The 27,957-nt window shown below is 42.5% G+C and overlaps 1 protein-coding gene across 5 annotated transcripts; it reads right to left on the reverse strand.

The window, feature by feature from the left end:
• Positions 1–390: 390 nt before the first annotated feature.
• LOC120899728 lies at positions 391–27,932 on the reverse strand. 5 transcript variants are annotated; one of them, XM_040305885.1, is made up of 6 exons: positions 27,288–27,932; positions 10,857–11,746; positions 5,383–6,387; positions 5,072–5,311; positions 2,816–2,905; positions 391–1,986 (listed from the first exon to the last, which is right to left on the reverse strand). In XM_040305885.1, the coding sequence occupies exons 2-6, from the start codon at positions 11,442–11,444 to the stop codon at positions 1,783–1,785; spliced, it is 2,127 nt and encodes a 708-aa protein (XP_040161819.1). In that variant the 5' UTR covers positions 11,445–11,746; positions 27,288–27,932; the 3' UTR covers positions 391–1,782. The 5 variants fall into 5 exon arrangements, with proteins under 5 accessions (XP_040161819.1, XP_040161820.1, XP_040161818.1 ...); XM_040305886.1 differs by lacking the exon at positions 27,288–27,932 and adding an exon at positions 21,316–21,904; XM_040305884.1 differs by lacking the exon at positions 27,288–27,932 and adding an exon at positions 21,284–21,904.
• Positions 27,933–27,957: the final 25 nt, after the last annotated feature.

Here is a 27,957-nt window from a genome sequence, read left to right on the forward strand (position 1 = left end):
TTCATATCGACCATCATACATGCTTACAAAACATAGTTTTGACGATTTCGAAAAGTATCGTAAACACCAATTGTAAAATGCATGACTTTAAATTGATCATCTTGTAGATATGATCAAAACTAAAGAAGAACAACTAGAACTAAGAAAACAAGATCATCGAAGATAGTTGTGTTAATATGTGGTAATTGTTTTGTAATTATTTTTAAAAAAATCAAAAATCTATATTTTTTAATCTCCTTAAATGATCACAATTACACTTACACTTGATTTAACCAGTCAAAACTGCGAGTCTTACCGTTAATGTAAATTATATGTATATCCATATGTATATACAATTTATCTATCTAAATATAATGTTTCTTTCAAACAGCTGGAATAAGAAGAAAAAACTACTTTTCCAACAATAACGTTTCTTAGTTTTATTTTCGCTAGTGATGTAAGAATACCTCCCACTCGTAGTCAGTACATTTATCCGAATACTTGTATAATTTTCTAGCAATCCTCAGCCTGAATCTATACTTTTCTCACTTTTCTATGCCGTCCAGCAACAGCCTTTGAGCCACACGAAAGACCTTGCGCAGCATACGAAATATGCTGTCAAAGCGCATACGCACAAAGAACCAAATAATTCTTTCCCTTGCACAAACGCTTCGTTGAGGCACTACAACACGTTTAAAGATCTACTCTGCATTAAAGCACTGCCATAATTCACAACTCGCTCGGTATACGCGCTGCGCACACTCCCTGTTTTGTGGATCGCTCTCCCTGCTAAAGATCGTTTTGATGACGGTCGTCCATTTCCCTGGTGGAAACTTTCAAACGGCTGCGTTCGGCTTGCAAACAAAGGTAAGAAAAACGGTCTGCCACTAGTTGCACGGTCAATGCGTAGGGACCACTGGGATATATTATATTTTTGGTGATAGCTAATTTACTTATCTACCTGCGTCGAAAGCTGCTTTGTCTGGACGTATGCGTAGTTTCATATCTATCTTCAAGCGACAACATACAGTTAAATTACTCTGTAGCTCTATGGATAACGATTCTATTTACTTTATCTATTTCTCATCAGCATGGTGTTATCAAAATCTGGATGGCAGAGAGTATCTTTGTAGTATATGTAGAAGCAACGACGAACATAGAAAACAGCTGACCACTTTTTGTCTAAAACGGAACTCGAAAGGAAAGCGCTGCTTTGCGTATATTGTCGGCAGACGATAAAATTTGGATTATGGATAAAATCAAAGCCAAATCCCACAAAACCGACAGCTATATCACCATTGTAACGAATAAATATTAATCCAAGTGCAAAGGAACTGAAGAAAACTACCTTAAATCGAACCATCTACATACATCTTCACAGTAACTTCACGTGAGGATCATATTGGTTTAAACGTGTGGAGGAATAAACTCTTTTAGATCATGCTTAAAGTGCTATTCATACATCCGTTCGCTTCGTGTCTAGATGCCCTGTACTACTCTTTCGCTATCTCACAAACCAGAAGTACGTGACAGGCCGTTTTGTTGCATTCACTCCTCATATTCAGTACATCGAACTTCTTGCATCTTAGCTTTTACTACTGTTGCAAGGGACGTTAAAATCGTATCTACAGTAATGAACGTGTTTTGTCTAGATATTTATGTGTGTGTGTGTTTGTGTGGGTGCATGTGTTGTGTGTATCTGTGTCGATAAAACATACTGTATGCTGTATTTTTTACCTAATTCTTTTACTATTTCTCCCATTTTGTTTCTATATATAAGCGTTGCAGTGCTCTTAAACCGTTTTACTTATACGCTCGCGCTTTGTCGATATTGGAGCGCTCTACATCCGAGAAGCCGAGAATACTCTCAATCGCGTTCAAGTGGCCCTGCGAATTTTCCTTGTCCGTCAGGAAGTAGTAGATTGCACTCTTCAGGAACTGCAGCGTCACTTCGGGATCGACCTTGTTTTTCGTCTGCTGAGCATCGATCAATCGCTTGTACATGGTCTAAAATTAAAAGGACAAAAATTAGTGTTACTTAACATTTTAGTACCGATTTCACAACTAATAACTAAGTAGGACAAAGGGAAAATAAAATTAGAGAAAAGTGAACAAAAATATAGTAGCAAGCACGGAATACAAAAAGCAGTCAGAAATATTATAATAATAAACAAGCGTACAAAATAAGCGTAGTAATAGCAAAAAGGGTAAGTAGTGCACAGTACGAAAGCAACAAGTGGTGCATGATGGTAAAAAATAATATAACAAGCGACGATTTACACTGGACAATGTCACAGAGCAATACATAATTGATTAGTTAACGTTTAACGAAAAGGTTAGCAACATTATTGAAAAAAAACCCAAAATGAAAACTCCATACTCAACATGCATACATGCAAACTGTAGAATTTCTACATGTGCGAAAGTGTAGAAAAGCACAGAGAAAGTAGGGAAGATTGTTTCGCTCTACCCACGCTTCACCCGAACCCATCCCCTAACGGATTAACACAAAAGTTCAACATTAAACCGTTAAACACGAACTAATAATAAAACATAAACTAATCCCTTCTATTGTGACCGAAAAATAAACCATCGCATACCAACCAAAAATAGTCAGATGAACAATACAGTGGTAAAAACAAGCTAAAAACAAATCACCGCATGGTAGTAAGCTTTGTCAAGGCTCTCGCCGTAAGCGACACAGCCCCGAGAGCAATGGAATAAAAACCAAAATCGAAAACATTTCAGGTCTAATAACTTCAACTTCAAGTGTTATTGCTAGGTTGATGCTAAATGTCGTAATTGTTGTATTTGTTTTGACTGTTTTGCTACAAACCTTACGGGCACCGAGAAGCCAGAGTGAGATTGCTTCTTTTGCGCTCAGTAAAACCTGCGTACCGCCACTTTCTTGCTGATAGTTCGTATCCTGGAGAGTGTGTGATCGACAGTAGGGAACATGGGGAGAAAGAGTGAGTTTTGATGAGTGGTAGATTGGTTGCAAAACTAAATTTTTTATAGTAAATAAATAAGTTAGGCCGAATCGTTTGCAAATGGTTGTCTTGCTTAAATTTCTAGCAATATTCGAATGTGATAGGATGAACATTTTGATTTCATGTGTGAATGCTAAACTTCCTACCAAAAAATGGTAAGCTGTATTGCTATGAGAATGAAGCTAATGTATTGGAAAGGTAGAGGAAAGAGATAAACAGACAGACAAAGCAGAAAGACTAACGCAGTATAGGTATCACACAGTGCGTACCGAGCAATTTGACCACTTTAGCGTTGGCGGATTAGCGCAGCACACAGCTAAGAAAGCGATCCACCATCTAGGATAGTGCGTACAGCAGACTCGATAAAATGTGTTTAGCAATGGCAATGTTCTTAAAAATCTAAACTACCTCTTCCACCCAACAAGTAAATTACGTTTAACTTATTCCTCTTAAATAGTAATTGGTTGCATTGATCCTATTTTACTTAATTCCCTTTTTTGACAATTCTCACGAGTTTGCAATGGAATTTTCATAATATATTAAAAATGCTTCCTAGATTTCTTTTTTACTTATCCATGAAATGAATTTCAAATGGTTAGACAGATATCCACAGTTGTCTTATTTTTTACATATTCATTCAATTCGATACATTAATTTATACAGGTGTCCCCCGAGATACGACTGTATTTGGGACCGAAAAAATGTCCTAAAGCAAGGCGTAAGTTGAAATAGTCGTATGTCGAATATCTATGAATATAAAGTTTATAACCGAGATTGAAGAGTCGGAATCTATGAAATCGAATATTTTATAAAAAATAATGTACGGTAATGTATTAATTTCCCTCCAAAAGCCGTTTACACGACATAGATATTCAAGATCGGGGTGTTGTGGAATCTGAGGAAATATGTTTGTAACGGTTATCTGCACAGAAATTCGAAAAAATACATAAATTTCTTGTCAATGACAACTTTTAACTGTCAAAATCAAAATCGTCGTATCTGCGAATCGTCGTAACTCGAGGGGGTCGTAACTCGGGGGACGCCTGTACATTCATTATCAAAACTAATTAATTATGTATTAAATATATTAACAGTTTTTCAAACATAAATATCAAATATTAGAAGAATCATAACATTATAATTATCATTAAATATAAACAACATATTCACTAAGTAAAATAAATTAAAAAAACGAATTTAAAATTGAACAATAATAAAAATTATCTACAAACAATGTCAATGTATTATAAGAAAAAAAGAAGAAAAAACTGATAAAAACCTTTAGAAAACTTAGTAAATATGCTAGTAATTGTTCTTCAGCAGCAGTAAAAAAAGTTATAAGCAGCAGTAAAAAAAAGTTATAAATATTGGGACGAACTGTGGATATTCCTGCAACTTGATCCTGATTTAATCAACGGTATGAATAAAAGAAGAATTTTGAATTATTTTTTCAAACGTTAAAAAGCTCCCAAGCATCTAGATTTTACATTCTGTTCACATCAAAAGGCAAAACAGAAACCAACCCAGTTACATGAGCGTTTCATTTGCTACAATAAGCAGTGCAAAAAGAAAAAAAAAAAAAGGCTACACATCGCGCATCGCCAAATAATAATGGATGGCACAATCCGTGTGCACTCTTTTACGATCTCTTCTCTTTCTCTCTCTCTATCTCTGTCTCTTCCATTGCATCCATGGCTCCTTTCACTTTTACTGTGTGCAGAGGTTATATCTAACGTATATATTGGAACCACAAGCCATACAACGTCCAGTGTCCACCAGCGCACAATGCAGCACACGCAACTTTTTGCCACACAACACAACCACAACAACAATCGAATCGGTGCATAAGCTCCTCCGGAAAAAGGGTTTTTGAGGGGGGAACGTAAAATAAACAATATCACGTAGGACACAGACACATTCAATGAAGACCTGGCACAGCAAGACTCAGCTCTTCCATCGGAGGAAGCCAACCCAACATCATCCAGACATTCGCATCACAGGGACATATGTTCAGATATGGATTTTGTAAGTGTGTGTGTGTGTAGGTGTGTGGTGGGGAACGCTGTTCTACGAACAACCCGGGTTGGGCATACCAAACTTACCCTTATGTTTTCCAGTTCATCCTGTGTGACCTGGAGCTGCTGCATCAGTTCCGGAATGGAGACGCGGCTTGGCGAGGCGTGTGCCATATCGCTGACACGGTCTGCCTGTTCCTGCCGCTCCGCCTCCTGGCCCTTGGTGTACATGTGCAGATACATCTTGTTCGCCTTATCCTCCTGCTCCTGCAGTTGAGCTTGCAGTTTTTCCAGCTGCTTCTCCAGCTCTCGGATGCGCTCTTTAGCCTACAATTTAAAATAAGAATCACTTGTTGTTTGTGCAACCATAGCACTCTGTCCACTTAGCCGCCACCCACCTGCTCATAGTCCGGTACCAGATCGCAGTAGCGTGTGTTGGACTCGGCCAGCTTCTGGAGCAGCACCTCAAACCGATCGTTGTTCGACGTGCGCAGCTGCTGTTCCTCCGACTGGTGCTGCTTGATCAGCTCCTCGATGCGCTCTTCGTACAGGGCGACGAGCCGCTTCCGCTCCGCATCCATCTCCTCGTCACTGCCGCACGCACGGTCCTGCGTGTGCACGTACGAGTCCTTCGAGTGGATCGACGACGTGGTAATGTCCTCGAAGTGTCCCGAATCAGCGAACGAGCTCTGCATTTCGGACGTCGACAGCTTGTCGATGAACTGCACCTGATGGATGCCAGCCTGCATATGGTGATGGTGGTGGCGTGGGCTCGCCTTCGCCACCCCCTCATCGATCTGGTCGACGATGGGCGAAATGTCCTGGCTCGAGCTGGGCGTGTTCACATCGTTCGTGGTGTTCTCGCGCACCGTTACCGCATCGCTCGAGTTGCTGCGCTCCTCCGGCGAGCTCAGCGATGCCTTGAACAGGCGCAGCTCGACCACCTCCTTCGTGAGCCGCAGGATCTCGCTGTCGCGCTGCTCCAGATCGCACCGCGCCTGCGAGAGCAGCTCCTTCAGCCGGCGTATCTGGCGCTGGGCGCGCTGCGTCGGCGTCAGATAGTCGCCGCCGGTTTGTCCCGCGTGGCTCGAGCAGTGCACCACGTACTTCATCTTGCGGCCGCTGAAGGTCGTGCCGTTGCGCGCGACGTACGGATGGTCGCAGGACATGCCGCTCGCCACCGAGCTGTAGCTGTGCAGCGAGTCTAGATCATCGTCCAGATAGCTGTTGATTGGAGACTCGGGCGAAACGGGTGGCGTCTTGGGACTGAGGCCACTGCCGACTGCACCGCCGCCGCCGGCGCGCTGCAAACCCAGTCCGGAACCTCCGCCCGGTGTTTGTGGAGTTCGGGGCGTTCTTTGACTACTACTGCTACTGTGTCCGGAGTTGATTAAATTCAAAGACTATTGAACGAGAGAGAAAAAAAAAAGGGAAATAAAGATCAATCATTTGCTAGTTCATTACACCCCATCCCTTTTCTCACAGTAATGCTGCTCATTAAAGCCAATAAATTACCATCATTTTCGACATTTTTTCCCATAATCTGCCTGCCGTTCGATTTGGAATCTTGGTTCCTCCTTTCCCGATACTGCTCTTTGCGTTTTTCGTCTATCAAAACGTCAAAGAGCTATCGATATCGGATTCACCTTGACGTCCGCAACACTGAACACCACAGCACCGCAGCACGTAAGAAATATTTGTACTTCAGTTACAAGCTTCTAGCCAAAGGAGAAGCTTAACGAGTACCCTTTTTCTCCAGATAATCCTTACTCTACACCACTCCACTAAGTTCGTTCACTAACGCGTTTTGTACTGTGTTATAGAGTGATCTTTGGTTTGGTCTTTGAAAAGACCCCCCAAATGCCAACAGCCCAATGGCACCAGATAGCACCAAACCGTCTATTCCGTTAGTTTCACTTCTACTGAATCTCTCGCCCAATCCAAAAGCCTCGACTCGACACTGCAAAAAAGCGTTTTTTGTTACTGTGCGTGGCGGCAAACAGTGGCAGCGGAATTGCTTAAAACAGCAACAAATACACGTTTCCGATCAGCTAACCGTTACAGCACAGCCACACTCACTGTTCGCCAAGTTCAGCCAGGTCTTCACACAAGGCACACTACACGCACCCGCTAACAAGAGCGCGTTGTCTTCGCCGTTCCGAGTACGCCTACTACACAACTACAGGGAAAAGCGAGCCACCACTTGACCATCACCAGAGAGCGAGAAACGGCGTTTGGCGTTAGTTTTCTTTGTAGCAGTGGAAACTTAAACGCGGTCGAGTTTATTAAGGTGATCGAGTGTGCACAGTTCGCTAGCTTTGGGTCAACAGTTTGCCAGTGATGCCTTGACCAAGTGAACGAACGAGTTGGCACAAGAAGGAACGTAGCTCCAACTAATCAGACACTAACTCTGCAGCTTCTTGAACGAAACAATTTTCTAATAACATGAGACACGTTCTGGATTTTCGTTTCTTTGTACTGAAATCTTCCACTTTGCGCTAATCGTCACTCATGCGAAACAGACACTACTCACACAAATAATGTTCTTTTTCGTTTTTGATCTATCTTCCATTCCATTTTCTGGTTCCTGGGCGGCTCCTGCAACCCACACTTCATTCGAATGTTATTCTCCAATGTTCACACAAACACACACACTTCGTGTTCCGTTGCTTTTTCAACGTCTTGAAAGCGCCACGTTTAATTTTTCCACTAAACCCCAAACCCTCAATGCCCCATCACACGCCAACCACACTGAGAATGGCCTTTGCCGATAGAGTTGAAGTGGAAATTCGGACGGTAATTGATCATTTCACCGCGATGGAAAACGGTGAACGGTTCAAATGCCTGAGAAACCGGCCCTGGCCCAACAACGAATGCCCAGCAACCGACTTCCGTCCGATCGCACGGAATGTCCGCGAGAGAATGAATGGAACTCGGTGAACTCGGTGGACTGATAAGACAGCATTCGTTTGGTGCATCCGTCAGCGGACGCCCGCGCTGGCGCTAGGAGAGATTTCGATGCGAATTATTGTTGGTGCCTCCAATCCAAACTCGGCACCCCACATTCATCCGACGCAATCAGGCACATCTCTCTCCCCATCCCCCACCCGTGTTTGTTTCGTGTGTATTTATTCATTTTTTTGTGTGCTTTTTATTTCGAGGGTAGTCAATCCATCGAAAGAAAAGCAAAAGTTTTAGCTTTTTCTTCTCACACCTCGGAGTGTTGTCGGTTCGTCGTTATGATGTGTATGGGATGGTTTGGATGGATGGAGATAGATGATGATAGCAGCGTACGATCGTTTTTTTGTTGTTGTTTGCTGTGTGTGCCTACTGTTTTCAAACAATCAAATCGGTGGTGTTCCACCCACCGGACCATCTCCATTACTGCACGGACAGCACATCTTTCTTTGCACATGCTTTTTTCATGCCATCTCCCCTCCTTTCTTGATGCTTTCTATACAATCAACCAGCACACGCCGGGAGCGATAACTATCGAAACGATTTGCCATTTCCCTGGTGCCGCTCACCTGGTCCGGTGGGCCTGGGAAAGGTGCAAGCGATAGTTGTTGTTGGCGGGGGGGGGCTTCCAACACTGTCTGTGCATTTTCGTATCCCGAACAAGCGCCACCATCTTCAACGGATCATCATCCTTCAAGCGGAGAATGTACACGATCGATAGGCCACCGCGGCGGCGCGCCTCCTCCCATCCCACTCACTATCAGGTGTGTGAGTGCAAGGCACCTCCCCAGCCACCGCAGCCTGCAACACAGTGGTTTATGTGTTTGTTAAATGTAGATCAGATGATGGAAAATCGGACCCATAATAATCGAGCAGCACGCGCAATGCATGTACGAACCAACAAGCCAAACCACACCCCATCGTGCCCCATCGATTGCGAATTATACCACGGGCGCAGACCCAGGGGGCTGCTGTGTCTCGCGCGCGGGGTGATTTACGATTACCGATTATTAAAACCAGCGATTGTGTGCTCTCCCTGGTCCCCATGCATAAAGCGAAAACATTCGATTTGTTTTGGCGTAAGTTGTTCTTTTTTTTCTCTCTCTTGCTTCACTTTACCACATGGATTGCATATTTCTGGTGAGTGATCATTGGTGATAGAGAAAATCGGTGTACATGTTCATATAAGGTAAACTGTACGATCGGTTACTTCACATTGAGAGCAATTTTACAAGACGAGATTCTGCAATTGCAATTGCACTGGAAACATTTAAAAGGTACAATAAAATGTTGTAGCAAACAAATAAAGAAACGGATTTTTTCATCATTTGGAAATGGTTTAAGAGCACCAAATGGAAGTTGTAGGCAAGATAAATAGAAAACGATTCTGCCGGCATTCAAAGCCTGCGATCTGGAAGATCAGATGGCTAAAGTACTACTCCAATTATTGAAAAGTGCAATATGAGGTTTTTAAGAGGGATTGTTTGAACATTGTGTTCATATTACCAAACATGTTGTTCACAAGATTGTATCTGTCAATTCTGAAAGAATCTTTAATATATTGAAATTTGGAAGCAATCTGATAGCGACAGGTAATACAGAATGTAGTCGTAGATCAACTCAAACTTCGACTGCGGTTAAATGAATTCAACACCAAATAAAAATCAGATCTAACTCCGCAATTCGGGGCAAGTCCGGTCGACTTCGGACGAGTCTGGATTCTTCATGGACAACGGCCTCACGGAAGTCTTTGTATCTTAAGCATTTTTGGCAATCCATAGAATTTTGAAGATTCGTAAATCTCAAAATTTACATCGTGGCACTTTGTATATTCATTATACTTTTAAAATTCACAAATCCTGACTGGAATTGATGGATCTTTTAAGATTTCAGAGCCTTGAATAGTGTAGGATTCATCGCTGATTTTCTTAAAAGAATTGCTGAATTTCCTTATGTATGATTAGGGTATTCTCTTCTATTTGGCGTAACGTCCTACGCGGACATGCCGGCGGTCTATACAGGCTTTCGAGACTTTATTCATTATCACACAGCCCGATAGTCAATCCTTGCTACGGGGGGAGGGGCGGTGTATTCAAGGATTGAACCCGTGACGGGCATGTTATTGAGTCGTTCGAGTTGATGACTGTACCACGGGACCGCCCCCGATTAGGGTATATTGGTTAGTTTCAAAGATTCGTTCAGACCATATCCATAGTCTATCATATGTATCTGCATCGGATTAATCCTACTACTATATGAAGTATTGCATGAATGACTTTATCACGGGAATCCAAAAAGTAGGTTAATTGTAGGATGGTTCCATTGAACTCTTGTGCCTGCAGCTGCGGCAAGCAAGTCACGTTAGTCACACTGTTACTCGTACCACGCTACGGTAGTATCGATTTTTCCATGTAACTGAAATTACACCTAGAAACACCTGGCACTAACATAGACAAGCACTAGCAATCATAGAAACTATTCGCTTGGAACTGGGTCGTAAGATTAATCTATTCTTTTTGTTAGAGTGTTTTTCACTCAGCTATCTTAAAACGCTATGCAAAACGTGCCCTTGATCTCACAAATCGAAATGAAGCGCTATTTGCCAGCAATTTGCATGTTTTTTTGTGGATTCGATTTAGCATACTATTCTTAATATTTAATATACACCATCCAAATCGATGCATCCACTCTCTTTTTCCCTCATCATAGTGCAAGGACAAAAATCGCTAGCCCCAGCACACTGCATTGTACCTCTGTTGTTGACACACCGTACAACACCAGAAGAACCCTTGAACCCGTCACACACACGAACTAGGTCACCTTCGGCAATGCCGGGTGTTGATATTTTCCATTATGTAATCCCTACACAACACGACACAGCACTGGCCAAACAGTACGCTCCGGGAAAACTTACCATGCCACGCTCATGCTGCTTCTGCTGACAGCTGATGCTGGGTTGCTGCTGTTTCAGCTGCTGGCACGTTCCTTTCGACTTGCACAGCCCGGACGATGTGATGCAATTGGTGTGCTGCGTGTGACCGCCATCACTGTGTCCGCCGTGCGGTATTACACCGTTCGGTATGGAGCCATCCTTTCCGGTGCTGGACGAAACGGCGAATGAATCCACCTCGTCAGCGACGTCTGTGGCAGGATTCGAAGTTGCCATCGTTGGTGAACGTTGCTGCTGCTGCTGCTGCTGCTGATGGAGGCCATGGGAAATCGATTTACTGCCTCCGTGCAATACTGTGGCCGCCGTATTTTTCGTCTTCACTCCCGATCCTTGCATGACTAGATTGCTTGGATGGCTGCCCAGCTGCTGCTGCGAGGCACCACAATCGCAATCGCAGCACTCGCTCCGATAATGTTGGTAGTCATGGAAGCTTCGGCTGGTGCGCATGCGCAGCGAGAAGGACCGGCAGAAGGGTTGCGGGATGCGAGTGTTTTCGTTTTCGCCAGGATACGCACGGCGCTGCGAAACCGGCGTTACCGGTTTCGACGACATTGCTAGTTAGGGGGGTAGTGAGTAGCGTTACGAAGCGTTACCACCGGGAGCGATGGAAAAACTCGGAGGCCCGGTAAACATCAAACGGTCGACACGGTTGTAAAATTTTAAATTGTTTGCTTCTTTTTGCTGTTTTTCTCCTCTCTTTTTTCAAGCTTGGCCGTTAGGCGAGCCCCAGGGCGATGGTGTGAAGCGTTTAATCCGTGGGGTGAGCAAAATAAGCAACAAAAAAAGAACTCAAAAGCTAAACACAGAAAACACCGAATCACACACCCCCTCTCACGCTGTGATGTTGTGTACGCCTGCAATGAAAGAAGAGGAAAGACACATTGTAGTTGAAAAAAATAACACGAGCGAAACAACAACAAAAAAAAACAACAACAACACCAGTACATGTTTTAGAAAGTGCCGCTGTAAAGCGAACCCGCTGGCGCCACCCCAACACCACGGGGGAGGAGGAGGTCACCGATTTCGAGTGGCGGGCGACTGGCGCCCCCCGGAATGACCGAGGCGGACAATAATAATTATCTAGCGCTTCTTGCGCTATTATCGAGTGGTGTGCGCCCCAGTAGCGCAACGTAATCAGGTGCACAAAACCGAATAAGGTTGCGCAGAACAACCAAAGTCCGCCGGCGCAATTTGCAACATTCACTCAAGACGATGATTTCCGCGGAAAGAAGGTTAGCACAAACAACGAACAATAAAAAGCTTTTATTTATTGCTAAATTCTAAACCACTTCTACTACCATGTGTTCGTTATCTTTTATCAATTAGTTTGATTAATCGCAGAGGACTTTCGTTCAATGTTGTATAATGTTGTGAGCAACGAAGGAGAAGAACAACAAAATAACTTTTTTATGTCTCCCCCGAACTCGAACTTATCGATCACGTCATTGACAAACGTTATTTTTTCGCTTGTTTTGCCATTGCGTGTCCATTCCCCATGTTATTTATATTTATAAATATAAACCACCCACCGGCGCGGGGCGATAGTGCATTTCAATTGACCAAACTTTCAAGGTTATGCCAACGGACCATCTATTTGATTCGATTTACCGCCCAACCAAGCTCCACCCCTCCTGGGAAAGCAAAGCAAGAAACGCAACGCCAGCGCAAGCCCCAAATATCACCTTGAAAGGTGGAACCAATGCCGTTCGTACGTTGGCGCTGTGAAAAGTTGAATGTAAACGTTTCCTCTTGGGAAGTCGTGTTTAATGGCCCAAAATAACAAACGCGTGGCTTGCGAGCGGTCAAACGCCTCTCCGGGAATGGTGGAGACCTAGCCCGAGTCACGCCATCTCACGATTAGTCGGGGAATTGTCTTGCACTAAAGTGTATGTATTCATGTGGCATGCAATCGTTACAATCATTACAAATGATTACAATTCACAAGCTGAAGTGGCTCATAAATGCTGATTTGTCGCGTTGATCTAGTACAGAGAGGTTCAGAACATTCTTGAAAGCTTGTGCAATAAAATAGTTCTCACAAATATTGTTATTCGTATAATTAAGCTTGGGATAAGCTTTTCGCCCGTTTTAATATGTTGTTTGAAGTAGCATTAATACGGGGAGCCTCGATCAGGCTAGATCAGACTACTAATCACTGTGCAATAATTCGCAGTGTAAAGGAATTTGGTCCATCTCTTTCCATTTATGGACCAACTTGGCAATGCAAATGCGAACGGAGGGAACTTTGTTTCTAGTTCTAAATTAATGCTTAATTAACAGAGAGTCATACTTCCGCAGTTTCGAAAGCGCCACGAGCTGCTAATGGTTTCACACATACATTTTCCATCATTTTCCATTTTATTTCCTTCACGACAAGCATCTTACCTCTCACCATTCGTTTTCCTGAATTTTATCATAAAATGCTCAGCAATCCAGCAATTATACATTGGACGCATTCTCTCTTTTCTTTTTGTTGGTGCACCAACAGCTTGGTAAATGAATAATCTCTTAATTTTCGTCAAGAAGGACAAAGCGCCAAAGCGGAAGAAAATGCCAGAAGGAATGGACATGAAACGTTCATAAATTGGCAAAAAATAAATCTGGTCATTGTCCAGCTAAAACCCTCATCAACAACAAAAAAAAACGATGAAGAAAACCGAAAAGTCTCAAGCTTCAGATCTCTTTCAAACGAGAAAAAAGGTTAATTGACCCAAAATTATCCCACACTCTTCAACTGCTCAACTTCCACACCCGTTCGACATGTCTCTCTTTCTCTCTAGGTACTTTTGTTTCATAGTGCTATGTTTCAATGTTGCAGCATGTTATCCAGCAGCTTTCTTTTCAATTTTAACCAGCAGGGCTATCAACGGATGAACAATAATGATACACCGTACCGTACATAAATTATGCTTTACATTTCTACCACTTTTCCGTTTATTGCACACATGCTTCAAGCGTTACATTTTGTGTATTTGAAGGGCTTTTCTGATCTTAGATAAAGGAAAACCAGCATCACAAGGTGGTAGAAACTGCATACATGAATTACACACAAAAAAAACCCGAGCAAATGACGTCAAAGCTCCACATCTGTCACCGGAACGCGGCGCACGGCCCACATTCACACTATCAGGCAGCTGTCAGTTATGTAAATTTGCCACCCCAGCCCCGAAATGACGCACGACCACGACAGCGCCGACGGCCAGCGAAAATGGTGGAAAAACGGGAAAAACAAACGTTGCGCTTCCTGCAACGATCCCCCCGCGCATTGATATCGGTAGCGGATCACGCTGCCCAAGCGGTACAATGACCACTGCTGCATCATACCGCTGCCCAGCACAACAACTTCCGGTCGTTCACCTTGCATAGATTACAGTTTTTTCTCTTTTTTCCTTTTTTTTTGGTAGAGGCGATCGTGTGTGAGTTCACTTTTTCACGCTTGTTTGAGAGAAAAAAACAAACCCACACTAGTATGTTGGATGAGAGGAAAGCAGAAGAAAATGCTTTAACCTACGCCCCTATTTCCTATTTCGTACGCGCACCCGTCGTTTGTTGTTTGTCCTGTGCGGCAGCGACTGCATCTTGCCTCTTCACTTGTGTGCCCGTGTTGCGATGAGTCAATCTCGGAAGGAGAAAAACTCCAACAGCAAAATCCTCGCCTGAAAACATTCGACTGCCCGTACTGCCTAGTTACTCCACTGATCCAGTAAAGCGCAAGACTATCACGTTCGTATAGAGCGAGAGAGATACACACATACTCTTGCTCTGCGATTTAGTGCAGGTCGAAGTTGCTGTACAACCTCCTTTCGAAGGAAAACGGGGCCTTGCTGTGTACACAAGGGGTAGTTTGTTTTTCACCCAGTTTGTTATGCGCTAGTTTTAATGGCGCTAGCACACATGAAAAGTATTGCTTTTGTGCTGCATTCCAATAGGAGCCTAGTGGTAACATATTTTAATAGCCACCGTAAAGAAGACTACCTAAAGCAAACGTTCGTTGGACTTTAGCTTTGCCATATCATGCACCAATTTACATTAGCAGAATCTTTCACTAACAAACACGATCCTTCCCCTTTGATGACTTTCCATCGTTTTCCACCTTGCGCATCGACAGCTTGTGTAGCCAATGGGTTGATGTTTAAACCATGAACTAGTCTCGAACACGTCTACACATCAATTACCTAACCGAAAAGATTTAATCTTTTGCACACCTCACGATGACGCATTTCACAGCTATTACTGATTGATCGCTTTTTTTGGTTCCTCTTTTCGATCTCTTTTCTGGCTGCCCAAGCTGAGGATGTTTTCATGGGACACAATCTCTTGTGGTGTTGTTTAGCAATGACGCAAACTTTGTTCTGCTGAACACTATAGTACACTAAACTGCTCAAAATAATCATACAAATATCCAATTTGAAATAAAATCAGTAAGAAAACTTTACATAATTAACATCTTCTCTTCAGGGTAAAGAGTATTTCGCAAGTATCCAACATTCCCGAATTTTCCTCAGTGCCATTCTATAAGGCAGGATAAATATCGACTCCTATACGTTCACTTTAATTTCATTTCATTAGTTCAGTATACGAAATATTCAACCAAGTCCTCTTAAGGCACTAGACGGCGTTTACAGCTATCAACTGTTACACTGTTCACCAGGATGACAAGGTTAAGCAGGATAATCAGTTGTTTATGAGGAAGCCGACTTAGTGGATATTAGAATTGAGGCACAGTCATCATGCTATGCTATGAATTTGATCCATGTGCCACACGAGCCACCTAAGACAAGTTAGTCAATACTCAATGCCTGCATGTCATTCTGTCCACTTGATCCTACATTCCAATGTATGCATTCTTCACATCGTCATACAACTTGAACAAAATGAGAGTGGCTGAGAATGAAAATAGGCAAAACATCAGATTCACAAAGGTAGATTAACATTTGAGTAAGATGTAAATCCTTTTTCTTCTTCTTATTCTTATTACTATTATTATTCTCCTTCTTCTTCTTTTTCTTCTTATTCTTCTTCTTCTTGTTCTTCTTATTCTTCTTGTTTTTATTATTCTTCTTATTTTTCTTCTTATTCTTCTTATAATCTTTTTTTTTTATTCTTCCCTCTTCTTATTCTTCTTATTCTTCTTCTACTTCTTTTTCTTCTATTTGGTAAACGTCCTACGCGGACATGCCGACGCCTATTATACAGGCTCTCAAGACTTTATTCAATGCCACGCGCAGTCGGATATAGTCCTTGATACGGGGTACGGTTCAATTCTACGATTGAACCCACGACGAGCATGATGTTAAGCCGTGCGAGTTGACGACTGTACCACGGGACCGAAGATGTAAGAGCACAAGTGTCGGCATTTTGAATCCGACATTGAAACGAACATCTGGTAGAAGTGAAAACGATCTTCCAACGACAAAAGCTTCCTAATCTTCCGAGAAGGCAAGCTAAGGACGGGATAAGAACAATCGATTCTGTACGCACCGGCCATATCTTAGATCGTTAGATCGTTTGCAAGCATTGCTGAGGGCCAATCTTTCACTTGGTCAACACCGGAGAAACTCGGCACGTAACATGCCCGGTGTGTAGTATCTCATTTAAACCATCTCAAAACCAATTAGGACATGTCATTACTAAAAAATAAATAAATAAAAATACAGCATAAAACATAAATATTTATAACACTCGCTTTAGGAATATTCCCTGCCGTAACCTTAAACAAAACAAACAACAGCACTGCCCTTCAGGGAATCGTCCATGTGTAAAATTACCAATTAAGGCTGCGTTAATAAGTGTCCGTTGAGTTTTTCACGGAGCGATTACGTGACAGTAGTGAAGCTTTCCACGAATTACCATTGGCAAGGTGCCGCTGGTTTAGACTGGCCCCCTTGGCTATCGTTAATTTTTACGCTGCTCATAATCAATTTCTCGAATGATTTATGGTAGAGGATAATGTATTGATTTAGTATTAATTCATCGATTATCCAATCAAATTTGTATGAATTAAACAGCAAGTCATATCTTATATATAAAGAAGTACATTTATTGTGAAATGTGCAACTAAAAATTAGAGTTTGATGTTTTCATGCAAGAATAAGTAATTGTATCGAAATTTGAACAAACAGCTGTTTCAATAAGCTGATATGTGTTTCATCAAATAATCAATACCACAAATTCCCTCTAATTATATGAAAATTCTTGCTGAAATACTTTTCCCCTCCCCTCTCACACAGCACTGACCGGTTTTGATCGCTTTGTTGTTGGTTATGTCTTCATTAATTAAACAGAAACATCATACATTACCCGACAGATCACGCCAAAATACTTAACCCAAGCAATGTGAAACCATTTCCATCTAGCGCTCGGATTAGTCCGCAAATGATTCGCAATGCAATTATTGCTTTTGTTTTTTTTTTGTTTACCACACCACAACGTTCGTCTTCTTCGCAAACGAATCGCGTTGGCAATCGCGAACAAACGAACGAACGAAACCGCCACTCAAGCGGGGAAGGAATAATAACTCGTTATACACATATCTGTGTATGCAGCAAGTGCATTGCAAACGGAAAAAGATAATGCAAAATTACTGCAATTTTCCTCGCAGTGAACTAATTCCACCAACCGTGTGCTTCTAGAGTGATTTGCAGCAAACACAATCAAGGTGTTACATAAATTAAATGACTTTTCCAGCCATCAACCGGAGCGGCTCAACCTCTTCCCTATAGCTAGTTTACTTTAAGTGTCGTTGTTGGAAAATGCAACAACCACAACAACAAAACACTCTCCGAAACTGCAACGGGTTTGTCGTACCGGCGGAAATGTTAAAACTGTGAAATTTATGTAACACACTCCAAACAAACCCCTGTGGAATGGAAAAGCGTGGCACCATCCTGGACAACACGTGACTGGGTGGCGAGAGGGGGGGAATGGTTGGGGGAGGTTGAGAATGGCTGGTTGCCAAAAATTATGGCATGTCGCACACGGTGCTGCAGGTTTGGCCCGCTGCGGTTGTTATATATTCCAGTTAACGATTGGGCAGTCTACATTCCCCCCATTGTGTGACTGTGTTTTTTGCTGAATTCATGCAAACTGACGATGAGCTGCAAAAACATGAATATTAACATGGTTGCATGTTTAAAGATTTACCGTAACGCACATTACCATAGTTTAATCATTACATTACATTCAGAAGTTGTTAGTTTTTCAACTTTGATGGTCGTATTTTAGTTATTTCTAATTGTAGCTTCCGAAAGCAAACCTATAATGTTATAGTTAAGTCGTGAGTCGTGATGTTTTAAGTCCTCACACAAGTATGATAACTATGGGTAAATTTTTACGCATAGTTATAAGAAATAAGACAACACTTTGCGTAAAAACGGATGCAGAGTAAGTACACATGTAGATAAGTCGGGTACAAAATAAAGGGTTTCTCTAGCCAGCTCAACATCGGAAGCGAACAATTCGTTCCGGTTGGCTACAGAAACACTGTAAAAGTACGAAATGATATGAAAAGTCCCTTTTTAAGGGCACTATTTTAAATCTATTCATTATGATGACTGAAGACGTGCAGACTAAATTTTGGAAATGTCAGACAGAAGAACATAATATGGGAGGCTTTGAGGCGCTGTGTATTATTGGTGTCCAAGAATATATTGATATTGAAGAGTTTGTGAGGATCTATCCACCGTACAACAATGTTCCACTGGATTCACATCAAACCATACGTTTGATACAGCAGAGCATACAGTACAGCAGAGTACAGCACAAAAATCCTCTCAATAATCGAAGACATGATTTAGGGAGCAAACACTACTAGACAGTATTTAGGCATGCTTGCCTGTATCTAATTTAACTAACAAAAAACAATAAATAGATTCTCAGAATTCATAAGAGCATTAGGAGTAAGTTAGCTACTTATAGTAGTGCTACACAATTTGTTGAACAATGAAACATGTTTAAGGTTATGTAGTTTGGTTTGGTGATATGGAATTTAGGATTGCAAAACTCTCAATAAAATGGTAAAATACACTCAAGATATGGTCTTCTCTGCACCATTATATATGCAGATTAGGTATAAGAGGGTAGAGGTTTTATTCTAGGATTAAGCACAATACAATTAAGTTATAATGACAATTCCGGTTCTAACGCACTTGATCAAAGAATAACTATGATTCTCAAATGCAATTCAGTAAATAAACCCAAACAATTGATCTTCTTTGAAAAAAGTTGGCACAACCACTCCAAATTAGCATCATGATCATCAAGATTCCGAATGAACTACACAATAAAGCGAAATTTACTTTCTATCCAAAATAATTCAAATCCACTCCAATCATCAAAAAGATATAAAATGCTACAGATAGTTATTTCATCCCCATTAATGAAGAAGTTAGATTGTGAGCATCAGATTATGTGCGGCTCACCGGTGCGTACCGATACATCTTCCCGATGCGCTTTGAGCAGCAGCAGCAGCTCCGTGGAAGGTTTTCCATCAGCAGTAATTAAGCTGCGGCTAAATATTAATGACCATACAGCGCTCCATCATGCGTTGAGATGGGCAGAGAGGGATGGCTTACATCATGGGGTTATCACGCTTCCTCGCTTTTATCTGTTGGTGCATCACGCCCAGTAGGTATCAGTTATTAGTAATGAGCCGTTACGTACACAACAAAACCTTCGGATCCGGTCAATGTCTAGCACCCCGGATAGAACCTATTCTACGCGGCTAATTAAGATCTACCGCGGGCAATGCAAAGGGCTAAGGGCACTCCACTAATGGCGCTTGCGAGCCACTGTGTACCCATTTTCAATGACGCTGAATGCCTCACCCAAATCAAAACTAGCGGACCGAACACGCGGGCAAGCTTTTCACCGGAACATGGCACGATTTTCACACCACATTTTGCACCACCCTCTACACCCCCCGCTGCAATCACCATTTCGCAGAAGAAAAACTCCCCCAACGCGTCGATTTGCGCGGGGTGTTTTTGAAATGGGGTCGGCATGGCGATTATTTTTCATTGCTCGCTGTCTCTTTCTCCCTCTCTCTTTCTCTCCTTTCAACGCGCTACAATTGTACTTTGCTTTAGTAGGCCGCGGCGATCCATGCTGGTGGGCTCGGTTAAGCCCGGCTTGGAAGGCCTCCTCATCAACAGCCAGCCATCGCCGTTTGCCGCGCATTTTTCTCGAAAGCTCGCCCGCAACCTTGAGCTCACCTTCGGCAAAGGCCTCGAACGTGTGTGTGTGTATGTGTGTGGTTTGTTTTGCTGTGTAGTTGCGCCGAAAAGCCTTTGCTTCACCCCTAGGATGCGCAAACCACTTACGATTCCGCTATAAAAAAAAACACAGCAAAAAACAGCTGCAGCAACAATCATAAAAAATCGTTCAACAAATCGTTTCATGAAAATCCAATACAGCCCTCCAATTTTGTGAACTACACGGTGTAGCGGTTGATTGCGTCGGTAAGCGCCCGCGTGCTGATTGATTTTGAACGGTGCGCGGTGGTGCGGCCTCGCGGGGAGGGAAGCAAATTGTCACGGGAAAAGCTTCAAGAAGTTCGGTTACTAACAACTTCGGTGATGCATTTTTCGAACGGAAAAATCTATTCGTTAAGCTTTCCAATTGTGTTGCGAAAAAAGGGACAAATTTAATTACCCGCTGACAAGGTTTGAGCACACAGCAACCGTGTTTATCACGGCTGGAACGAATTATTTGCATTGTAGGCGAAGAGTGTTTGTGTACAATCATTTTCTATTAGCGAGTGAGTAATTCATTGGTTTAAACCATAAATAAGTTACAGTTGCTGCTAATACTAACAATACAAACTAGAAAAGAAATTTCAAACCTGCTGCAAAACAAATCACATTGTAACTAATTTGAAACAATGACATCGTACAACTACTTTAGTACTCTAATCCCTCATGAACCATTTAAACAGAAAATGCAAATAAAAGTAAAAAAAAAAACTTTACCCGCGTTGGTAAAATCACTGACGAACGAAACGAAGTAGAACAAAATAGCAAATGGCAAAAGGGTAAAAGCAAATCCGCATATTACGCAAGCGTTGCTGTTTATAGACCAAACGCACCCATCATAATGGAGCACGTCAGAACGTAGAGCTTTTGCTTGCATTACGTAAACGTTTTGTAAGCTTCTTAGCCTCTGCAAACTTCTTTCCGTTAAAGCGAAAGTTTTATTATTTGCATTATTCTTTCTTTACTGAAAACAAGTTCCTAGTAATTATTTTAATACAGCCCAAGAAGGCACGTTGGACGCAACAAAAACAGGTGCCAGCAGTTTGCGAGAGAAACCGAGGGAAACTTTTCAGCCACTTGCCAGCTGTTTGGTACTGAACCGTCACAAAAAACACGTCTCCAAACTCGGAAAACACCTACCTTTGTTATAATTTAACCTTTTTTGCACGTACCACGTTGCACTACTACGCCGACTACGTGCCCTTCGCATCACAACTGGCCAGCGGACAGTGCCAGCCGCCCGTAGGGCAGAGTTTTCCACGCAGAAACAACAACACACACAGCGAAGGCAGCTTCCGGCAACAGTGGCAAGATCGGTGCCATGGTAACCGTTTCCATGGCGTTTGCCCTTAGTTGTACGATTATTGCTCACTCAAACAGTGCACCCATGCTGCAGGTTTTGGGAAGAAAACCGGATTCTGGAAGCGAACGAGGAAGCACCACTCTTTTCGGAAACACTTTTCGCACAAGCCAGCTGGGTATTACGCAATTTTTCGCGCTTTCCGACGTTTGGAGAACAGTCAGCAAAGCGCACACACTGACTGGAAAAGCTGCTCGGAAAATGTCTACTCGGTGTGTGTGGAAGAGAGCAGTGTAGGCCCTAGTCAACGGCAGCCAACGAACGCACAGCATCGACTACGAGATGGTGAACTTGGCAAGCGGTTGCTACTACTCGCGTGGATTTGGTACTCTCTCGCTCTCTTTCACACGCTTCTTTTTCCTTCCTTCTCTCTCGCTATCTCACACAAGCACAAACGAAGCCCTTTTTCTCTTGCAGGCACCGAAATGTCCTGCTTTTGCCGAATCGATTTTCCCGACCAAACAAACAACCCCAAAACTACCCGACGCGTGGCGTGCCCTCTCGCGTTGTTGGAGCACGGGAGCGCCGAAAACAACTGACCGCAGCAGCGGCTGTGTCTCGAGCGAACCGAATGAGCTGCGGCACGATGAGACAACCCCACAAACCCCACGGGGAGAGGGGTGGATTATTGCTGCAAGATACACGAGAACCCATGAACGTGAGGGAGCCGCTGTTTATACGTCTGTGTGTGTGCGTGAGTAACAAAACACCACCGGTCCCCACAGCCGTACCGCAAAAGCTCTGACCGTGTTTTTCCATCCCCTTTTCTTTCCCCCGGGCTAGTTATATCTCGCGTGTGTAATAAATGTTTTTTTACCTTCCCCAACAAAATATGGTCCATATGTTGCTGACCTATGCTGTGTGTGTTTGTGTGTGGCTGGCAGCAAATGGGCACGCAAACCGCACCGCACACCACCATCAAAACACTCCTGTCAGTGTTGGCGAAGGTAGTAGAGCGTAGCGTAGGATAGGTCTGGCGCGAAACCGAGCCTTTATGTGTGTTAGTGGTGGTTTAATGTTGCCCCCCCCCCCATCAAGCCAAAGGGTGGCAAAAGGGTGGGGAGGTGTAGAAGAAAAAGAAGAAAAGCAGTAGGAAGATAAACAGTTACGAAGAGAGCAAGAACAATCATCCCCACGCGATGGAGCTGCGAGTTATGCTCAGAGGTTCTATGTTGCAACCGGCCGTTTAAACCGACCAACACCGAAATCGCCGCTCACTTTTCGCCACAAAAGAAAGTGGGAGTTTTATTGACTGGGCCACTGAAGAAGAGCAGAATAATCCAAGCTGTTCCTCTATTTTTAATTGCCATAGCAACGGGCCCGCAAGGGATTCATTTTTTCTTTAACTAAAAGCTACATTTTAAATCTCCCCTCTTTAAACGTAAAAAAAGAAGTCCCAATTGCCGACACTCAAACAACAAGACAGTCGAAACGTGGAACAAGAAAAAAAAATCCGACCTACAAGCCACAACCGTGCCCTTAAATGAACTTCTCAAGGGAGTTTAACCGCGAAGACCTACCGGGTAAGTTCCATTTCGTTTTTTTTTTTTTTTGGGGAGGCCGCACAGCTATAGTTTCTGTTTTCGACCTCACACGTGACGAATGGCTTCGCAAAAAGGAGACAACGTGTCCTTGAACAATATCGCGACAGACGCGAAAGCAACTGTCTCTTGCTGTTGGGCTGTTAAATCGTTCAATCTGTCCTCTGGCACACGTTGCAACACGATAATCCATTTTGCTTCACTTTACTCCATTAATTGTGTCCTCTGTTTGGGAGGCTTTGTTGTGATTTGGACGTTCTGTTGTTGTGGTGTTCAATGCAAAAGAGAGAAAGAGAGAGAGAGAGAGAGAGAGAGAGAGAGACGGCGTACAATAAACAATGAGCAAAAGAGACTTCTATAAGCGAAAAAAGACGAATTGAATTGAAACAAGAAGTAGATCTTCTTAGATATTTGAATTTGATTATTCATTTAGGTAGGTCAAAGCCTTACTCAAAGATAAAGTCCATAAAAATCATGCTTTTTGAATAAAGTGCATTACATAGGTCTTTGATTTATAATACATTCACTCATAATAATATATTCTTACATTCAAAATATTTACATAGCAATTATAATCATGTGAAGTATATAGGATCTATAAAAAAATTATTCCAACTTGACCTGCAAATCATTTAATTGATAAAACATTTCAACGCAACCCTAACAACAAACACAATAATGCATCTATATACCAACATTCAAATGTCCTTCAGGCATGCCATTAAACAAATGTACCAAAGCATTCAAGTAATTGCCCCATGCACATTGATCCATCTCCGTGTATGTCTCTCACTTCAATTTGTTTTGCGAAATACATTCAACTCCTTCCAAAACTGATGAAAAACGCGATTCATTAATTCAAGATGCGTTGATGATTAACCTCTCTTGCCTGAACATTATCGTGAAATTATCTTAATCACATTTGAACATGCCTTGATCCGTTCTTGATAAAAACGACCAAACAAAAAAGCTCATAGGAAAATGGTAATATCATTTCATCACGCAGGTGCATTTTCATCACATCGTGCACTACAGTTAATTCAGCTTTACCACACACGAAAACATTTACAAAACTCTATCAAGATACATTGCTTCATCGGTGAAAAGTGAGCCCGAAACAGCCGCAAAGCTTCGATTGTTTCAATGTCAAAAAAAAACGAGAAGCGGTGCAGTAATTATCTGCCTTTATACAACCCCAGCCGGATATTGGCTACGACATCAATAGCAGCAAAAACAAAACCAAAACACTTGCTCACACTGTCATCGCTACAAAGCCCCACAAATTGATGGAATGACACGGATCGTTAGCGAGACTGTCATTGAACGGGGCCGAAGAAGCCATTGGATTTTTTGGTTTCAGTTTCTTCCATTCACAAGCCCGACCGACGCAAAGAACGATGCCAATTGTTTGCGTGCGTTTAATTCGTTGTCACCTTTCCGAAAGCGTATTGGCAAACGGCACGTTCGTATTCATCACAACAATTCACTGTGAAATGTGTTCCCTTGTGTTGTGTACTGTTTTCAAATTCCCTTGTGTTGTGTACGCAATTCAAATAACCCTATTTTCTTGTGTCAAAAGGAGAAGGCCATGTGGTCTAATGGTAAGCACACTAGATCTTGTAAAAACCAGACCCCCGTACGGTGGTTGTTCGATTCCCATGTTGCGCCTGATGATCCGACTTTGGTGTTATGTAAGGGGTCTCCAAACTTTTAAGTTTCAGGACCAGTACCACATTGCTTCAAAAAAAACCACAAACCCATTTGTGACCCCCCCCCCCTCCCCCCGCGACCATTATCTATTAAGGAACGTCGAAATCTCGTTTTCGATACGCAAATACTAACTGAATATATCAAATTTCTATAGCTTTCTATTATTGAAACTTGATTTTTGTCTTGAAAAAGTAAAAAAAAAATATTTTTGATTAGAATAGTCAAAATAATAAACTTTTTACGCATTATACGCTCTTGAGAGACGCATGTGGCCCGTAGTTTAGGTAGCCATGGGTTACGTGATGCCAATGCGTCTAGTAAGCCTTATTTATGTGCAAAGGCCCTGTAGCGTGATTTATTGCCCCAAAAGAAAAACACAGATAACGCTCTCTTTTGTGTTATGAATAATACTGAAATTTAATCAGATGCACAGTCGGCACCAGTTTGAACCTTGTACCTTGCCGGGTAAATTCCCAAATCCTCGCCATGCAGTTAAACGCAGGCAGTATGGTAAATTTTGCGCAAAATTATTGCACCAATTGTGCGTTTTGCGCGAATAAACGATGTGAACTACTTTCTACTTCCATTCGTCAGCTGGTTGACTACATACACAGGGCTGTGACGATGACGGTGATATATTGATGATGGTCACTTGCGCGAACGCGGATGTAAATTCAGACTAAACCTGAATCAAAGTCGCCGCTGTGCTCTCTCTCGCTCTCTCTCTCTCTCTCTCTCTCTTTCTATCTCTCTCTCTCTCTCTCTCAATTTTCCCTCCAATCACAACTGCTATCTGGGCATTTCAAAAAAACGCACCGCAAAAGAACGGCGAAAGTGTTTTGTTTGGGAATTTGTCGCACAAAGCGAGTTGCGCATATATATTGCATTTGGTTAAGCAGTATGCCGGCACGCGGTATAACAGTGGTAACTGCTTTTAAATTGCGCCAACCTATTTCCATCGGCGTTGGAAAGTGAGAATTTTGACCATGAGCACACCACCGACCGACCGACCGACCCACCGGCTATAGTACGTGATTAAATGTTGCTTCCCTTCGTAGCTCCCTCTTTATATTGTCCACCGCACTGGATTGAGCAGAGCTGGGCTAAGGTAAGGTTTCGTCAATTTGCTACCAACAAATGTTGTACGGAACATCCGGGTAAAGAGGAGGTACTGTGAGCATCACTGTTCGGAAGCACAATCATGATGCCGTGACATCAGCCAGGAAGAACAAGGCAATGGCCCCACTGGATTCGATTAATTATACATTCTTCCTAATTGTCATCAGTCGAAAATGTGCTTTAGTCGACCGATATGGATAGCTAATTGCTAATTGCTGATTGATAATATTCACAAGAAGATGCAACGATATTATCAAGAAGAAATTAAATGGCTACGACTAGCGAACGGTAGATGTCGCCTGTGTGGATCACTTTTTTTTGGCGAATGAAGATATGTAAATGATCTCATGTTGATACGAATTGGATGGAATTGTGTATTTAGACTGTACCGGCAACAATTTAATTCAAATTTGATATAGTTATTAAAGGGGTTTTCCAGGGGTTCTCATAGTTGTGGGACACTTCCTTTCCTATGGGAAGTGAACTAAATATGTTGGAAATTGGACTCTATGGCACCATTTTTGGACAGGCTCCTTGGAAATTCCTATTGGATTTGTCCAACAAGGGTGCTATAGAGTCCAATTCCCATTACATTAAGTTCGTTTCACGTAACAAAGAGTCAATAAAGTGTCCCACAGCTATGAGAACTCCTGGAAAACCCTGTAAATGACCACCAAGATCCATTGATGGAAATTGTACTGAAATAAGCTAAATCTAATCATGCGCATCATACATATAAAAGTGCAATTAAAATGTTAAAGTTCCTCATTTGAATGTGAGGAAATAGGAATAAGGTGTCATTTCATGGACATTATTGCAAACATCCTAGAACACCTGTAATAAAGACTAATTCCTGCTCGTAGCTGCATAAGACGCATGTTAATGTCACTGCAAAAGTACGTACAATTGCAAACCCAACTGCATTTCTTGCATTTTTAAGCCAAAATTACCCATCGACGAGCTTGTTATTTTGTGACACAAAATCAGCGAATTTTGCAACACCAGAAACAACGTCAATCAAAAAGCAACGTTTGTAACGCTCGTTCGACACATTCGTGATTGGACGATCGGCGGCAGGCAACACGTGCATTGGGAGTAGCCGTCCGCAGCTAAACGATTACGGCTTGTGCTTTTAGTAGCACGACACGTTTATAGGTCACGAGAAAATTAATTAAATCAAAACCAATCACCCATGATCTCATGTTAGGACCGGGGTAGTCGGTGTTTTTGGGTAGTTATGGAGCTATTTTTCACAGTGGCTCCGTTTGTGTGTGTGTGTTTCGGAGGAATGTTTGCTCCGACCATACTACGGTTGATGTGTGTTTGAGCTGAAACTAATGTGCCATAATGTGTGCGAGGCGTTACATGATCAAATGGTCGTGGTTTTCGAGGGGGTGAGTTTTTTTTCTCTTACCTTAAAGAGGATGGTTGAACAGGTTTTTATAACACAGTTTGTTCCATCTGATCGATCTCTAGGTTCATTCCCTTTAAACGTTCAGCTTTAAGCTCACTGTTCACTCTGTTCTAACGCCACTGGGCTAACTGTTTTCAAACCCCTTATCTTATCACCTATCGATATGCATTAAATTATACTCTTATCATTCACAGCACACCACTTGTACCACCTTCCCCTAATGCCGATCGATAGATATCGATCAATAAACATACACTTCACTTACATTAACCTTCATTTAAAGTCTGCAGACAGACATTTCTTTAATCAAAAGACTCCTTTAAAGCTCACACACCCCTTTTTCGCTCAGTCACTCGATTTATAAAATTCATCACTCCGAACTTTCAAAGTCACCGGTAAATTGCGTACTGCCGCAAGCGATCAAAAGCTAACCACGTACTGGCACTGGTTAGACACGCGTGCTGTGGTGGTAACCTCTCTCCGGAAAGGTAACGACTTGCCAGGCTTCAGCGTTTGTACAGCTGGCTTTGCGTACGACAAGCAAGCAAGCACCCGGAGCTCGTGTGTCCACGGTCGATGGAATTGTCCTCCCAAGGGGGAACCGTTTTGTAATACGAACGTGTACACTGCCGCGCGCGAATGTGTCGGTTTTGATGATAGCAAATTTCGT

The sequence above is a fragment of the Anopheles arabiensis genome, chromosome 3 (genome assembly GCF_016920715.1).
Source record: "Anopheles arabiensis isolate DONGOLA chromosome 3, AaraD3, whole genome shotgun sequence".
NCBI classification, from domain to species: domain Eukaryota; kingdom Metazoa; phylum Arthropoda; class Insecta; order Diptera; family Culicidae; genus Anopheles; species Anopheles arabiensis.